The sequence below is a fragment of the Passer montanus genome, unplaced genomic scaffold (assembly GCF_014805655.1).
Source record: "Passer montanus isolate IOZ18808 unplaced genomic scaffold, ASM1480565v1 scaffold55, whole genome shotgun sequence".
Lineage (NCBI taxonomy): Eukaryota > Metazoa > Chordata > Aves > Passeriformes > Passeridae > Passer > Passer montanus.
In genome coordinates this window covers 687,047-703,580 of record NW_024370485.1, presented here as the reverse complement: position 1 = coordinate 703,580, position 16,534 = coordinate 687,047, and the positions used below count along the sequence as shown (strand labels likewise).

Here is a 16,534-nt window from a genome sequence, read left to right as displayed (position 1 = left end):
TCCTGGGTTGGGGAGGTACAGGGTCTTCATCTCCATCTCCTTTCAGTGTTTCTGTACTTGCTGCCTTTGTCCCCAAGTTCTTATTCCTCAAATGCTGAGCATTTTTTGTGGTCACAGCTGGTTGATGTGAAATTTGCTGTCATCAGCAGCACAGTTGTGCCACAAAGTGCCATCCTTTCTTGCCTTCATTATTCTTTTCTTGTGTGACAGACCTGTGTACCTTGGAGAAAGGTCACTGGGGAGCCATTCCAAGATTTTCTTCCAAACTGCAGAGGATGAAGTTCAGATAACTCTTGAGCCTTCCTAAGGTGCTGCCCACCCCAGTTTAAAGCACTGCAGGGCTTTGCACAGGGACAGGGCTCTGTTCCCTCTCCAAAGAAGTGTTCCCCAGTCTGTGCTGCTCTTGCCTGCTGATTTTCAGCGTGAAATCCCCATTGCATGGGTTCAGTGCTGTCACTTTATGTGGACCACAGCAAGCAATTTCATCTCCTTCCTTTGCATCTCCCTTTGTGCTGTGCCTCCATAAACCTTGTGTAGATAAGGTATGTTTCATATGCTGTGCAGTAAACCAGTTTAAATCTGTCCTAGGTAAATAGTGGTCAGAATTGCATATCATGGGAGGGTCTAGGTACAAATTCCTGAAATGACTGCCAGTGCAGGCAAAGATAGTGTTGGGTTTCTTCCCTTTCCTAGAAGGCAGTCATGATAACAGTTGGTTCCCATTGCTTTATTTACTGGCAGTCTAAGCAGAGAGCTCAGACTGAAGTAATTCCTCTTTGCCCCTGTATCCTGTCAGTGGCATGTGAGAAAAAGCAGATTCTTGGTAGTGAGCTGCTTGCTGTGCTGTATCTGCAGTGTGGATAAATCATGGGCTTTGCTGTTCAGGGCATCTGGTCTGGAACATTTTGTTAGTAGTAAATTCAGGCACAAACAAAATACTTTGCTGTTTAATTGCCAACAAGACCTAAAATGACTCACTTTGTGTTGTTTCTTTTTCTTCTTCCTCCACAGCAACCATAATGGAGAGACAGAAGAGAAAACAAGAAATAGAGAAAGGACTTCAGTTCATTCAGTAAGTGGACAACCTCCTGTTCCCTGTGGATTTGGAAGCGGTCATCTTTCTGTTGAGGATTGCAGGAACTGAATTTTTCCTGTTCACTGCTTTGGATTTGCTGCATGGGAAAGAGATACTGTCCTGAGGATTTTGACTGTGATTTTTTTCAGGGTGTTTCTTGTCCTGTTAGAGCTCCCTAAACTTACATTTCTGTAATTTTAATTTCCTTTGGTTTTGCCCTGCACTGCAGTTCCAGGATTATCTTTACAGTCAGCATAATGCTAATGGCACTTGGACCTTCTACATCATCTTCAGCATGAAGATCTCAAAGTGCTCTCTAAACAAGGTTATCCCACCTTTGTTAGGAAGGGAGAGTGTTTCAGTTCTGTAGGTGGGGAAACAAGGTGTATAACTTGTTAGGCACCCCATATGGTGCCTATAGGAAAAATATATAACCTGGGTTCTTTTACAGTTGCCAGCCTGTAATATAGATGTCTCAGATCACTCTTCTGTGAATATCATGTGGCCTTGTAGAGCTTGAAATGGTTGCTTATGTAGTAGTTACAAATCCTAGTACTTCCTTATAAGGTACAGTAGCATTCCTCCCTCCAGTGTGTGACTTAGCAGAGGCCTCAAACTCAGGTCTAGGTTCCATGATGAGTAAGGAAGTAGTAAGATTGTAATCAGATTGGTTTGGGGATTTTTAAGGTCTGCTTTGTGTCCTGCAATTATTATGCCTGAAATCTGTGCCTCTACAGTAGGAAACCCCCTAGATCTTCCATGATACATATTTTTATCCTGTAATATGGCCATGATATTTTCATCCCAGTCTGAGACTAAATAGGGCTGATAGCCCAGTTTTGGAGAGATAATTGTGAGATTTATATTGGTAGCACTTATAAAAATGCACAAGATTCTGGGGAAGAAAATAATTTAGAAATATAAGGTGTAGTTTATGCATCATGCATCTTGAACTCTGAACCAGGAGCAGTGCCATATGTTGACTTGTTTTGATACAAAAGAGGGAGTACAAATGTGTAAGCAGCATGAATATTTCTTACAAAGCCATGACATTTCCTGTAGTTAGTTTGAAGGAGTATTAGATGAAATCTAAAAATGTTTATTTTGTGTGCACTGTAGGTGAGAAAAGCTATGAAAGGTGCTGAGGATTCCTCTGGAGCCTATTGATTTGTCCTTGAAGAGAAACAATAAATGCATGTGGACCAAGCCTGGATGAATTGGGTGGTCCAATTTGAAGAACAGAACCTTTCTCTTGAGTCTCAGTGCTGTTGCAGGGTAGATGTTATCCTCACAAGCACTGCCAGTGTTTGTGGTTCAGCCTTGGCCAAGAAATTTGGAGCTAAATGAACTGAGCTCCTGAACCTGCACTGTTTTCTCCCTTCCTTTTGTGGGGTAGGCCTAAAGGCATGTGGCTAAGTTAAGACTTAGAAAAGTGATTGCATTTATCTCTGTTTGTCTCTGGTCTCACAAAGAATTTGAAGAGGTCTTGGAGTGCCACTCTGGTGCCTCTCATTAGAGCCAGATGCACATAAAATACACTTGTATTCTTCATGGAGTCTCTCATGGGACTTTATTAAAGATGGGTTTTCTAGGTGGCTGTCAGAAGGCACATTACAGAGGATTGTGTATGCACAGAAAATAAATGAGAATAAGACTCCTCTAGTCTCAAGTCCCTCTTAGATGTGATCATCTCTTGACACTCCTGTGACTGTCACTGAGTGTAGTGGTCCCTAACTCTTTGCCTCAGCTGCCTTTGCAGTGATAAAATGTTCAATAACTTACTGAGATCACCAGCACAGGACCAGAAAAAGGATCTCTTCATCAGACAAAAGCCCTTGTTTGCATAGATGCCTGTTTCATGAGTATTTTCTCTTCTTTGTCTTCAGGTCCACATTACCCCTAAGCCAAGAAGATTATGAGGTAATGGAGATTTTGTTTGTTTGAAGCTGGGAGCCCTCTGGTTAGCAAGATTTGTTCTGTTGCACAGCCATTAGTTTGCATGCCAAAAGTGAAGAATGTGGGATGGTCTGTCACAATCTGCCTGTGACTTAAAGTTTTAATGTTCTGATGATGACAACTTTCAGGGAAAGGAAAAGACACTTTAGTATTCAAGAAGAATGAGAATTTGACTGGATTATTCTCCTCTACCAAAAAAACTGATGTTTTACAGGAGAGTAGGGATGGACTAATATCTTAGTGGGCAAGCAGTTTGCTAAAAGATAGGGAAAGGAATGGGAAATTGGGAGGCCTCTCCTGTGTCTGAATATCCACTTGAGTCTATTTGTTCTCTCCCTGCTGCCCAGGCCTTTTTGCAGAAGCTGGTGAGAAACTTGTTTGCAGAGGGCAATGATTTGTTCCGAGAGAAGGATTTCAAGCTTTCCCTGGTCCAGTATGTAGAAGGGCTGAATGTGGCAGATTATGCAGCCTCTGACGAGGTGGCCATCCCAAAGGAACTCCTCTGCAAGCTCCATGTCAACCGAGCTGCCTGCTACTTTGCCATGGTGAGTGCTTTCCCAAGTCATCCCCAGGAGCCAGGGTTGCAGTGCAGTTGGAAAAGATGCCATGAGGCATTTCAGCTGGTTTTGTTCACTCCCTGTCCAAACACTGCAGGAGACAACAACACACAGAAAAGTCTGCAGTCTCCTCACAATTGCACTGTGTCTTGCAAGAGCAGAGGAGGAATGTGAGGAGAGGGGGCCAGGCCTAAGGTACTGACAATGCAGTTCTGCTCTTCAGTGGTGAGGAGTTAGACCCATCCAGTGCTTTCCAATGTTGAGCAAGTATTTTTGTGGAATACTGTTTATTGCTCTGGAGGCTCTGGCCTCCTCCATTGAGACACTGGAAGACAGTAGGAAGGCTTTGGGTCTTGAAGGAACTTGCAGCGTACACATGGAAAAGGATTCTGAGATACCCAGGCTTTGAAAGACTGCATGCTTCCATTTTACTAAGGCATGTAACAGCTTTCCTTTATGGCACAACCCCAGAGCAGGCCTATCCTGTTTGTAAGGACACTGAGTCCCCTGAAAATTAGCAAGCAGTCACATAATTAAAGACTTTCAAGTGTAACATGCTCAGGGTAGAGGGGGAGACAAGATATGGTTGCTTAAGCAGCCTTAGTTCTGTCATTCCTTGACTTTGAAGTGTTTTGAGTTTTGCAAGATTTAACAAAATGTTCTGTTAGTGTAGGTGTGTTTACATGCTGCTCTGTGCATGAGGTAACATGTACTTCCACCTGCTGCTTGTATTCCTGTTTTCTGCTGAGAGATAGAACACTTGCATTCACAGAGAAGGACAAGTTAGCCTGCTGTGCCTCAGTTGACTCCAGGTGGTCTGTTCCATGCAGGGGTTGTATGAGAAGGCACTGGAAGACAGCGAGAAGGCTTTGAGTCTGGACAAGGAGAACATCCGAGCGCTGTTCCGGAAAGCCCGTTCCTTAAACGAGCTGGGAAGACACAAGGAAGCCTATGAGTGCAACAGCCGATGCTTGCTGTCCCTCCCACATGTAAGTTTTGGACACACAACTCATCTTGCTTTTTGTGGCTCACAACGTTCCTCTCCTGCTCAACATGCTTAGTGTGAGGCCAGAGGATAGTGGAAGAGAATTATGTCTGTTCCCAAGAACATGCTTATGCTGAAAAAATCTGTTTCTCTGACTCAAAGATGTTTGTCCTCATATGTTTCTTCAGGCCAAGTCACCTCTTACAGATAGTGCCAGCCAGGGACACCAGTTAGTGACAGCAGGTTCATGGTCTGTTTGTGAAGAACAAACCCCTACTCTAACAAAAGGTGAACTAAAGCCATGAGAAGGCTTTAATTGGCTGCTTTATTATCTCTAATGGAAGTGACTAGGAGCATGGGATAAATGAGAAGTGGAGCTCTGAAAGGAAAACATGGCTGGTTTTCCTATGTTGGATACAAGTGTCTCACATTTCACTTCCTGATTGCTAAGGCAAAGTAATCAAGCTTTTTATTTCTTGAGGAAGATGCAAAGGTGTCCTTGACATCACATGGCATAGTTATTTTTGTGTTCAGGGGTGTGTGAATTTTTGCATGCAGAGAAGACTATCTGCATATACTAGGAACTAAATATTTTCCTGATAGTGCTTTTGAGCATCCTCTTAGGCCAGGTATTGATCTGGAAAGCAAACTGTGATTACATGGATTCAAGTGAACACTTTGCTGATGTTGGTTCTGATCCATCACAGTAATATTATTACAAGAAAAATGCATCCACCTCAGCAGGAGAAGTTAACATTCCTTTATTATTAGTGTTATAGAAGCAATCTTTGAAAGCCTTGTTAGCAGTTAGTTATTCCTTTTGTACAGCTTGTAAATTGTAGCTTCTTTGACTTGGCAGTACAGGGTTACCAAAATATATTAAATGTATAATTTTTGGGGAGTCCCAAGGAACTTTTTATAAACAAACACTTTGGTTAACAAAAGCATTTAATGTAGGTGTTCTTGTAAAGCTATATGTGGCTATATTTTACATTGCAGTTTAGCCATTTAATTTAATTTGTATTTTAACTATATAGTTATGTTTACATAGCTGCCATTATTATTATTTTATCAAACTTTGTAACAGGAAAGTTCAGCCTAAAAATCTCCATATTGAGTGATCTGTGTTTCCTATTCTAAACAATTCAGCCTTGTAAATTAACATATCCCATTGTCTTATTACCTGCCTAACAGAAATCATAAACCTTCTCTGCATCAAACGCAAGTCATGCTATCCATCATTTCACTCCTGTTTCCATTACCCTCTGGAGCACATGGTACTTCCATCTTTGCATTGCTGTAATTGCTGAGAACTTTGTTGTGGTCAAAACAGAACCTGTCTTAAAACTTCTGATGGTAAAGGATGTGCCATTCATTTGGCTCACTGTCTGTCAGAGTTAACTTGTTTCTGGGTGCAGATAGTCAGTGCTGCAAGTTTGCAGTTCTCAGTATGGTGAAGTTAATACTTCTCTGTGGTACACTTGTGTTTGGTATGGCATGGGGGGGGTTTAGAAGAAGAAATGGACAAGCTAGATTTTGTTTTCACTGAGTTCAGTGAAGATGGTGCCAAGACTAATGTTGAGGATGTGGGGGAACACAATCAAAAAATGGCACTCCAGATTGAAGGGAAAAGTTACTGATATGGTGGGCTGGAAGAACCAGAGGCTTCTCAGCTGTTGAAAGGAAAAGGACTCAGTGTGCAGGGAGAAGGAGATTAGAAAGACCTTCTAGAATTAGATTAGAATCATGGCAAGTAGAGAGAAGAGGGCAAGCTTCAAGGTTGGACATGAGGGGGGAAATGTTGAAAGATTAAGACGGGCTATCACAATAGGTTGGGCAGATAGACACTTTTTTTCCTCTGTGGAAAAACTGTTGAAGTACTCTGATAATTTTTGCAAGCGGGGAGAGAAAGAAAAACAGAAGGAAACAGTTGCTGTAAGTGTAAAAGACTGTGGCAGGTTGTTAGTCTGGGCAGGAAGCCCATGGTGGTGTGTGAGTGGGCATGGACACTGGGCAGGGAGGATGGTAAAATGCCACACAATGGAGAAAGCTGAAGATCTGCTTGACTAAGCTGAGGCAGTTTAGCTGGAGCTGGAGACAGTCAAAATGCCTTCTAGCTAGCAAGTAAAACTGGGACTTGGTTTCAGCTTTAAAAAGTAACAAGCAAAACAGGCTAGTGGGTACTGTCTGCATATCAAAACTGATGATTAACTCTGCAGCTGGCAGAGAGGGAAGACATGCAGGTTCCTTCCCAGGCATGGAGACCTTGGGGAAGCTGTATCAGCAGCCAGCCTTGGCAGCTCCTTCAGCCAACATGCCTGCAGGACTCCTGAACCCTATTTTTGCAGAGTGGGTGCTTTGTTGGAAGCAGATACTTGATTCTGATTTTCTGCAGCATTGAATGAGTACAGGGCAAAACTCCTGGTGCAACTGCAGCATCTTGGCAGGACTAAATGACAAGAATGCTGAAGTCTGTCTGGACTCTCCTGGGGCTGTTCTGGAAATTATCTATCTGCTGCTGTCTGAAGTTGAGGCTTGGTGCAGCCCAGTGTGCATAACTGCATTCCTCTTTTTTTCATCCTGTGTGCCACAAAGGCAAAACTGAAAGTGTCCCATCAATTGTTTTGTCCCCAGGATGAAAGTGTTACACAACTGGGGCAGGAGCTTGCCCAGAAGCTGGGACTGAGGGTTCGAAAAGCATACAAAAGACCTCAGGTATGACTTCTTTTGTCTTAGAGGCTGTCCTTTGCTTATACAAATTTACTTTAGCAGAAGTGGTAGGTGCTGCTCTGCAGTTACAGGCATTGTACACAACCATGCCTACTCTAGCAAGCTGCTGGCAACCCTCCTTGTCCTGACCCTCTGACTCACTTTGCCTTGATCCATTTCTAGCCCCATTGCTGCTCTGTGTCTACTGCCAGGATGTTTTCTGAGACCCCAACTGGTGCTGCAGCAGAAGCTTCCAATGCAGTAGATGCCTACTGTGTTGTTTGCAGGAGAGAAACATGTGGCCTGATCCCAAAGCAGGATTTGCATCATAATCCTCTCCCTGTTACACAATGAGAAGGATGGGATCCTCTCCTGCAGTGGAGGCATGGCTGGTTGTGTAGTGCAGTGGATCATGAAGGGTTTCTGCCCCATTTCTAGGCATACACTTCTTTGTGGTGGGGGAAAGGCTTGGCTTTGGGAGAACCCTGGGTGCACACCTGGTCAGAAGCTGATTGACCCCAGTGGCTGGATCTGTAACTTGGCTCTACAAGGAGGTGCTGTAGATGTTTACATGTGTACCCTGGGATGGAGCTAGAGGGCGTTAGGCCACTGCTAGCCATAAAGCTGCTCTCCCATAAGCTGCCTTGGTCACAGATTTTGTTCTCAGGAGCAGAGAACATGAGCTATAGTGGAGGCTGACATTTGTGTTTGCATCGGCCCTCATGCACGGGGTTGTTAAACAAACAGCGTGTTCCATGTGCAGAGGAGCACCTCTGTAGCATGAGGTGGCATGATTGGTGGGCATCTGGTTTGCAGAGAGCTTTTAGGGTAAATCTGGCTGTAACATGTTAATTTTCTCCCCCAAAAACCTCATGTGTGATTTGCCTAACCTAAGAAAACTCCTTGATCTCATAGCAGCTTTCCACACTCTGAAGTGTTTCTGTCTCAAAGAAAGGGAAGTTTATGTGGAAATACTTTTTGTAGCTGTTCACTGTGCTGGCCTTTCCACCTTTTTTGCCATTGTCATGTTACTCAGCTGAGATGGGCTTAAACCACCTATATGTTAGAAATATAAAAATTAAACACTCCAGAATGCTTTTTATTATTTGAAATTCTGTGATTGGTATTTTGTTAACACTTTGCAACTTTGCGTAGAGTTCCAGCTTTCACTCCAGTGTGGTAATTCCCAAAGTGACAATTTCTTAACAAAAACCAAACCCATCTGTTTCTCAAGGAAGTTTTTTTTCCTCCTGGTTGTGGGTCGGCTGTTCTGAGGTGTATGGAACAATTAAATGTCCCTTCTCAGTGTTGACAAACATGCACTCTTGTGTCACAGTGGGGTAAGGGTAACCTTTTGGGTGGGTTTTATTTTTGGGCAATGCTTGGAAGGAAACCATATTGTAACCCAGCTTTACCTAGTTTATGAGCATTCATGGGCTGAATTCTGTTCTGAGACCTCTCTCTTCCTTGCAGCAGGAATTGGAAACATTCTCACTACTCAGTAATGGCACGTCAATCAATTCATCAAACCAGGTAGAGTTTGCATCCTGTGGTTGTTACTATTTATGGATTGTGCTACTAGAATGCTTTAAAGTTTTATTTACATGCAAATTTATAACTGACTTTTAGGTTTGAACTGTTTTAATTAGTGTTTTCTGCTATTAAGGGATATTGCCAAGAAATTAATTTCTTTGAAAACATTTCTCCTGACATAATTTTTTATGTTGGTAATTAGATCGCCAAAGATGGTTATTTTTCTTAGTTATTGTGAATGTTTTGCTATCTCTTGCATTTTAAATAAATTTTTGTTTTCAAGTTTTGAATGTCTAACAATGATGCTAAGAAAAGTCAGAAAGTGCAACTGCTGAAGAAACGTATAAAATTAAATTCTGTGCTGTACTGAGTAAGGTACATACACAGTTTGTGTATTGTCCTGGGCAGGGCAGTGTACAAATACTAAGGTAAAATACAAGAAATTGTTGGTTTCCTTGGTCTACCACTGGGCAAAAAAAAGTCCCAACAAGCAAGCACTTGCTGTTTTTACTGGCTGTTTGGTATTTCACAATGCTCCTTAAATCAAATAAACAATAAAACTATAAACATTGTAATTTCGTACAAACTACTAAAGAACTAGTTTACCTCTCACTGTTCTGTGATTTGGCTTCACATCTTTCTAGCAAGGCCAGTCAACTTTCTTTAATAGTTGCACCTAGTTCTTAATTTCAAAATCTTTTTCTTTTATAAGAAGTGAAAATAGTGCAAAACTGTAGTAGATGCAATATTAGAAGACAAATGCTTTACTTGTGCCTTTTTCAGCTTGATCTGAAGGCACATGTACTTACCTCTATTTATGTTTCTGTAAAATATGGACTCAATTTATTCCTTGCCTTGAGCTCCAAGTCAGCAGTTGTCTTGGCAGAAACATTTTCCTGTTTTGAATTTGCTGTAGAAGTTTGTGGTTGTTAGATTGCAAAATATGTGAACTAAGAAAAGGAACGTTGTGTAAGATCAGGCTAATCAGATCTCCCATGCAGTGGGCTGACCAATTGATGTGTCCTGGGACTTGGGACACAGTGTTCTCATCCACACATGAAATAACCTATTCTATGTATGGAGTTGCTCACATGGGTGGATATTGTGCAGACATGGTTTTCCTTTGTAGCAAAAGGATTTGTTAGCTGCTGAAGATAAACATGAATAGGTTCCTTGGATCAATGGCTTCCTAAAGTCCATTGGTTTTACTGTTCCAGCACAGAAAGAGGCCATAAAGGAAAAGAAAGGGTCATATACATTTAGGAGTAGTGAAGAGTCCCATATGTGAAGTGTGGATGTCTATTTAATAACTTCTCACAATGTTTTTCCTCTCCCTTTCTCTACATCCTCTTTGCAGACTACTTCCAATGGATTGGGCTCAATAGATGACATTGACACAGGTAAAGATATTGCTCTCCTCAGACTTTTTTGGCTTCAGTATGGTTTCTGACCAGGCTGGCATGCTTGAGAGGTTCATCACCTGCATTTGTGTCTCTTCTGCACACTCCTAACTTTGGTAACTAGGAGAAGGAAAAAGTGGTGCAAAGCAGGAGTGTTTTTCTTGCAAAACCAGGTTTTGTCCAGGCACGGTAAGAGATGTGTCTGAGAGGTAAAAGGGTCTGCTGAAGTACACAGCTCTCTCCAGTTGTGCTTTCTTGAAGCTGCTCTTGGCAAAACTTCTAAAATTCTGCTCCGAGGTAAAACAATCCATATAAAGTGAAGTTAAGGTTGTTTTGCTCTGAGTGCATATGGTCCTCCAAGACATTGAGGAGGAGGAATTGAAAACAAAGGAGTTGGGAGGGACCCAGGGAGAGCCGAGTTCAGGGTTAGGCACCCAGGAGGAGAAGGAAGATAAGCAGGGTTGCTTTTCTGATGCTGGGAAACAAGTGACCTTAACTCTGCCCCTGTAGAAAGGCTTGCTACCTTGTGTGCTGGAGCACTGAACTTCTGCCTCTGAGCACATCAGTCTTTGTTCCTTTGTCAGGTCGCTCTGTGTGTGTGAAGGTAAGTGTGAGGACTTACTGCAAGTAGCAATTGCTGTTTTTGTAGAAAGAAACTAATTTCATGATTAGGGTGCTTTGGAAAGCATGTTAGTTCTCTTTTGAATGCCAGTTTTGTATCTGCTTGCTACGTGAGATCATGAGACCCAGTTCTGTAAACTAAGGAGAGTTTTTCAGGTTATCTTGCTGTGCTAAAATTAACTGGACTCCTACTACAGACTAACGAATGACTGCATCCAGTAAGCTCTTTATCTAATCTGGATTTGGTGTAAGAGCAGCATGCCACCTTTACTGCAGATTAGGCAGACAGAGCCTTTACTGCTAGGAAATCTTTGCAAAAGCACTGGAATTGTGTTATCCAATTGCCCTGAGCGTGGTGTGCCACCAGGACAACTGTGAGTGCTGGGTACCCTGAGAGTTTCAGATTCAAAGTTTTTTAGCAAGGGTTTTTGTGGTTGTTGTTTTGTTTTGTTTTAAAGTGCAGACTCTTGAAGCCTTTCCTCCATGTTTTGCTTGAAGTTATCTTATTAACTCAGCCCAGTCCTGCAGAGAGATGATGGCTCAGATCTGGCTCAGTATGGCCATTGGCCAGCTAATGCACCAGGGAACCACTGCTGTTTTGGAGAGCAGAGCTAGAAACAGTGCTTTTAAAAGCTTTCCCTTGGGGACAGGCAGATATATGGCCAGAGAAGCTACCAGCTGGGGGGGCTTGGTATGAGAGACTTGGTTCATGGGTGTGTATGGACAAGCCCCTTGTTTACCTTATAATAATACATGGGGCTGAGTGTGATGGCAGGCACAGAAATCAGCAGGTGTGGGTGTGCCTGTGAGCTGCTCATCAAAGACAGCCGTTTATTCTTTTAAGATGGAGCAGACGTTAGGGGAATGCAGAGGATGCCTGAGCATTCTGTAAGGAGAGTACATGAGATGTGGGTATAACAGCTGGTGAGTGAGGTCAGCAGATCTGGTGTCCTGAGGAAAGCAGGAATGGGAAAGGAGTGAGAGGGAAAAAGACTGGACAGAGTAGAGTGGGAGGAAGTGGCTGAAGGAATAACAGTGTTTGGGTGGTCAAGGAGAGGGGAGTGAACGTCTTCCCTCTTCCACTTGCAAGTAGTGGAACCTGTTGGTCCCTGCTCTTTTCCTTGCCCTTCAGATGCACTGAGCTGTGGGGGTCTCATGTTGTTGTCTGCCTTTTGGTAATGCATTCACTGTTTCCGAGTTTGGGGCCTCTTACGGTGTGTGAGGGCCTCTTTTCTTTGCTTCCCAGTCTGAGTGGAAAATGCAGGGCCTCATTTGTTCCTCAGAGAAGGTCTGAACTGCTGGATCCTTTCAGGCCCTGTCATTGTGCATCCTTTTGCTCCCCGCTGCACGTGTCCCCATCCCTGCTGGCATGTTCTGGACTTCTTGTTGGCCTCTGTAGGGATCTTGACAGTACTCCAGATTTAAACATCTGAAAAACTGGAAGGCACAAGCCATCCCTTTGTACTGCAGGGAATCTGGCCAAGCTTCCAGCCATGAGAAAAGCTGGATAGCTGACTCCCTGGCGGCTGGGGATTCTGCACCAAAGGATGGGATGAGATGAGATGAGATCAGATGAGATGAGATGAGATGAGATGAGATGAGATGAGATGAGTCAATGCAAAGGGGGCATGGGGTTGGAGCAGAGCTCCATTGGTGGGGCAGCTGCAAAACTAAGGACATGCACAGCCTGTGGGAAATGCATTCAGCTGCACACCGAAATCCTGTGTTGGATCCCATAAGGTACAACATGTGTTTGCCTTCAGTGGCATGCTTGAGGATGTTGGGAGGGACCTGTGTCTGTTCCTTGCCACTTCCCCTGCTTCCCTGTCTTTTTGCATGGCTCAGCCTCCAGTGCCTTGTGCAGTGACCTTTGCTGCAGTCCATCCATGTGGGCCATTCACAAAAATACTGGAGGAAAGGTTGCAGGGGTTAGTGCTGTGCTCTGGGTGGGGTGAGAGATAAGGAAGCATTCCTGAGTCTGTCATCTCTGCTGTTGTTTTGTTCAGGACTCGGGGGTTTGCTGGAATTGCTAATTTGCTGAGCTCTCTGAGAAGAAGCTCTCAGTTTGCAGCCAGTAACAGGGCTCACTCTCCTGGTCCCTGATGCAGAGGGATGGCCAAGTTCTCTGGGGGCTGAGTGAACAGACCTGGGACAGACAGGATACAGCATTTCTTGCTGGATCAAGTTTTGGATCTCTGAAGCTTGTCTAGTTTCTTGCCCAATTTTTTCAGTCTGTCTAATAAAAGCTATTGTCTCTCCTTCCAAACTTTGCCTTGCTTTTATAGCTTTTATAACTGTTGCAGTTACAGTGCAGCCAATGGGATGTCAATGAAGAAAGCAGCATCTTTGTCTTATTTCTTTTCTTTTATTCCAGGACATCTGCACAGGGGCAGAATTAAGGTAGTTTGGGTGCTTGGTTTGACAAGTGCAAATGTAATGCTGCATTTTCCAAATTTCTAACATTTGAACTTTTTTTTTAACCTTTAATTTTTTTGAGAATAAAATGTTCTTTTGTGAAGAACATGTGCTTGCAACCTTAACTTCACTTAACAGAGGTTTATATTGCATGATGGGAACATCTTATTACTTCAGTAATGTACTGGAGAGGGGAAGAAACCTTAGGGAAAACCACTGCCTCTTTCCTGCCTCAACCCTGCCTCACATGAGTTCCCAAGGGCATGTTTGCTGATCAGATATTGAGGGGGAAAATTAGTAGCAACCTCCCACTTTTGGACATCAGGAAGGATTCAAGAGCAGGGAATTTACTTGGCTAAAGACAGCTGAGCAAGTCTGATGAGGATTTTTGGGACACGTTGTTAGCACAACCTGATCTGACCACTCAATCTCTGACTCTCCTCTCAACAGGGCCTTGTGTTTTTTGTCTTCTTCCATTTAGGATGCCTGGGTTTTTAGAGAGGGTGTGCAAGTAAGCAAGCTTTCAGCCAGGATATCAAAGCTCCAAGGAGTAGAGAAGGCAGTGATCTCTGCCAAATGCATTAGTGAGGAACATTAAAGTAAACACCAGGTGGTGGCTTATAGAGAAATTGTATTACTTGCCTCTGGCCTTTAGTCCTGGCCATAATGAATTTGGTAACTGCTCAGCCACAGGTTTTGTGTTGTTCCTGGTTGCTGTATGTGCTTGCCAAATCCTGACAGTCAGACTGGGCACTGGCCCTTAGAATGTATTTCAGCTATTGGTGAGCCATTGGAGTGGGAACAAAAATGAAAGGGCAGGTATTCTTCAGAGTAGAGCCTCTCCTCTCAGAAAGTTGACATACTTGGTTTTTGTGATTGATGGACTTGTACAATATTGTTTTTGCCACGTTGTGCTCTATTTGTCTCCTGCAAGAGGCTCTCCTGGTGACTGGCTCTGTTTCTCTCTCATCACAGACTGCTCTATGGACCTGCAGTGCCTCCCAGCTCCTGTGGCCACCTCCATCCCTGTGAATGAGGGGCTGGCCCCTTTGCCTTCTGACTCAGATGCAAAGGGCTTGCCCACCTCGCTTCCTGCTGCCAGCTTGCTCCCATCTCCAGACTGTGTACCCTTGCCAGTGCCTGAGAACACAGAGGACTTCACAGATGGGGATATCATTGGGGAAGAACTAGACTCCCTCCTGGATTCCCTTGCTGAAGGGTCACCATACCCTCTAGTAAGAGTGGGTGCTGCATGGGTCTGCTGCTTCTTTGTTCCAAATAGGTCCTTGGAAGTCCTTGGAGCATGAGATGTGCATGCTGCCTCTCATTCTGTTTCTGTAATTCTTTTCTCCTACCTCTTCCTCTGGGAAAACTCATTCATTCTTTCCTTTATTTCTGCTACTGTGAGTATGTAGAGTCCTCCTCCAAGCATGCTTTGCTGTGTGCAGCTTCAGGGAGCTGCCTCTCAAAATATGTCGTGCTACCCAAGGTAGTCCTCCCCTGACGTCTCCTTCCACCTGGCCTCTCATGTCTGTGAAGTTGAAGCAAGTCTGAGAGTAGTAAAAGGAGTGTGCTGAAGCAGGAATGATGGATGTATTTTATACAGTGGGCATGCTCTAATCTCATTGTATTTTGTGCAGGTTGCACTCAGCCTAAGCTCGTTGAACAGGTCTGGGAGCTGCATAAACAATATGTATTCATACTTATGTTAGATTTTAGTTGCCAGTGTTGCTTATGTGAGCCACCTTGGGTCTGGAAGCTGTATAGTGATGTTTATGTTGGAAAAGCCCTGATGAGAGGTGTCATGGGTTGTGATCATTACCTGACCTTTGCACTGGGTGTACTGAGCTGGTTCAGGTGCCCAGCGCAGGGCACTGCCTTGCTGACTGATGAACTCAGGTATCCCAACACCTCCTCAGGGATCCTGCTCCAGACTGTTTGCAGTACAGAAAGACTGGGAGGTCTGTGGGAAATCTGCAGGTGGATTGAGCTGCCAGGTATCCTGTTGCTCCAGCTAGTACAACACACTCTTCACTGGGAGCCTGTTGCTCTCTGTTGTCATGGTTTGACTCCAGTCAGCAACTAGGTACCAGACAGCTGCTCACTCACTTTCTTCCTGCCCCTTCCCCAGTGAGGAGGATAATTGAAAAAACCCAAACTTGTGGCTTAAGATAACAACAGTTAAATAATTGAAACAAAATAAAATACAATATTAACAACAACAATAATAATCGAAAAGGAGAGAGAGGGAGGAATAAAACCCAAGAGAAACAAGTGATGTACAGTACAATTGCTCACTTGCTGACCAGCCTTCCTTAAGCAGCAGTCAGTGACCCTGACCAACTTCCCTCAGTTTATATTCTGGGCATGATGTTCTGTGGTATGGAATATCCCCTTGGCTTGTTCAGATCAGCTGTCTGGCTGTGCTCTCCCCCATCTTCTTGTGCACCTGCTCGCTTGGCAGAGCATGGGAAACTGAAAAGTCCTTGACTTAGAGTAAGCATGACTTAGCAATAACCAAAACATTAGTGTGCTATCAACATTATTCTCATGCTAAACCCAAAACACAGTGCTGTACCAGCTACTAAGAAGAAAATTAACTCTGTGCTGGCCAAAACCAGGACATCTCTTTTCAGTCTTTGCTCCTCAATACTAATTTGCTATTTATCTTCCTTCCTGCTCCCCTGAAGTCTCTGGTCCAGGGCACCATTCCTACCAACCTGCCAACAGAGATGCCCCAGTTGATTCCTGTGTTTCCGGGGGGAACTCCACTGCTGCCTCCAGTTGTGACAGCCAGCATCCCTGTCTCTACCCCTCTGCCACCTGCCTCCTTTGGCCTGGTGATGGATCCCACCAAGCAGCTCTCCTCCTCCTCTGTCCTGGATGCCTTTGAGGCCCCACCAGGAGGAAGTGGCAGCTCCACTTTAGATTCGCTGGATTCCCTGGATCTGCTTCCATACACAGATACACGGCTTGATGCCCTGGATTCCTTTGGGACAAGCAGGGGGTCGCTGGACACCTTGGATTCCTTTGCCATTGGTATGTGCAGAGTGATGTCATTTTGTGTTGCCTAAGCTGTGAATGCATGCCAAAATTATTTCCTTCAATGCTGAGGACATATGTCTTGTAGCTTTTTCTGCTGCTGTGGCAGAATGGGAATATAAATGTAGAAGAGAGCAGTGAATTGTCTTGGACAGAGTAACTGATAATGTTTAGCTCAGACTTAATGAGAAGAACCTCTTGTAATCTCAGATAACCTGTACCTGCATGGAGTGAAATCTAA

General features: G+C 43.9%; 1 protein-coding gene across 9 annotated transcripts in view; it reads left to right on the top strand.

The window, feature by feature from the left end:
• Positions 1-16,534, top strand: part of ZC3H7B (zinc finger CCCH-type containing 7B) — a 47,064-nt gene that overhangs the window by 5,720 nt on the left and 24,810 nt on the right. For 5 of the 9 annotated variants that reach the window (XM_039725278.1, XM_039725280.1, XM_039725276.1 and 2 more), the window contains exons 2-10: positions 1,012-1,072; positions 2,962-2,995; positions 3,379-3,576; positions 4,419-4,577; positions 7,208-7,288; positions 8,756-8,815; positions 10,173-10,215; positions 14,227-14,486; positions 15,942-16,290. In XM_039725278.1, coding sequence (XP_039581212.1) covers positions 1,020-1,072; positions 2,962-2,995; positions 3,379-3,576; positions 4,419-4,577; positions 7,208-7,288; positions 8,756-8,815; positions 10,173-10,215; positions 14,227-14,486; positions 15,942-16,290 — 1,237 coding nt within the window. In that variant the 5' untranslated portion in view covers positions 1,012-1,019. Of the gene's footprint in view, positions 1-210; positions 543-1,011; positions 1,073-2,961; positions 2,996-3,378; positions 3,577-4,418; positions 4,578-7,207; positions 7,289-8,755; positions 8,816-10,172; positions 10,216-14,226; positions 14,487-15,941; positions 16,291-16,534 lie in introns of all 9 variants that reach the window. The other 4 variants (XM_039725282.1, XM_039725283.1, XM_039725275.1 and 1 more) reach the window with 2 other exon arrangements.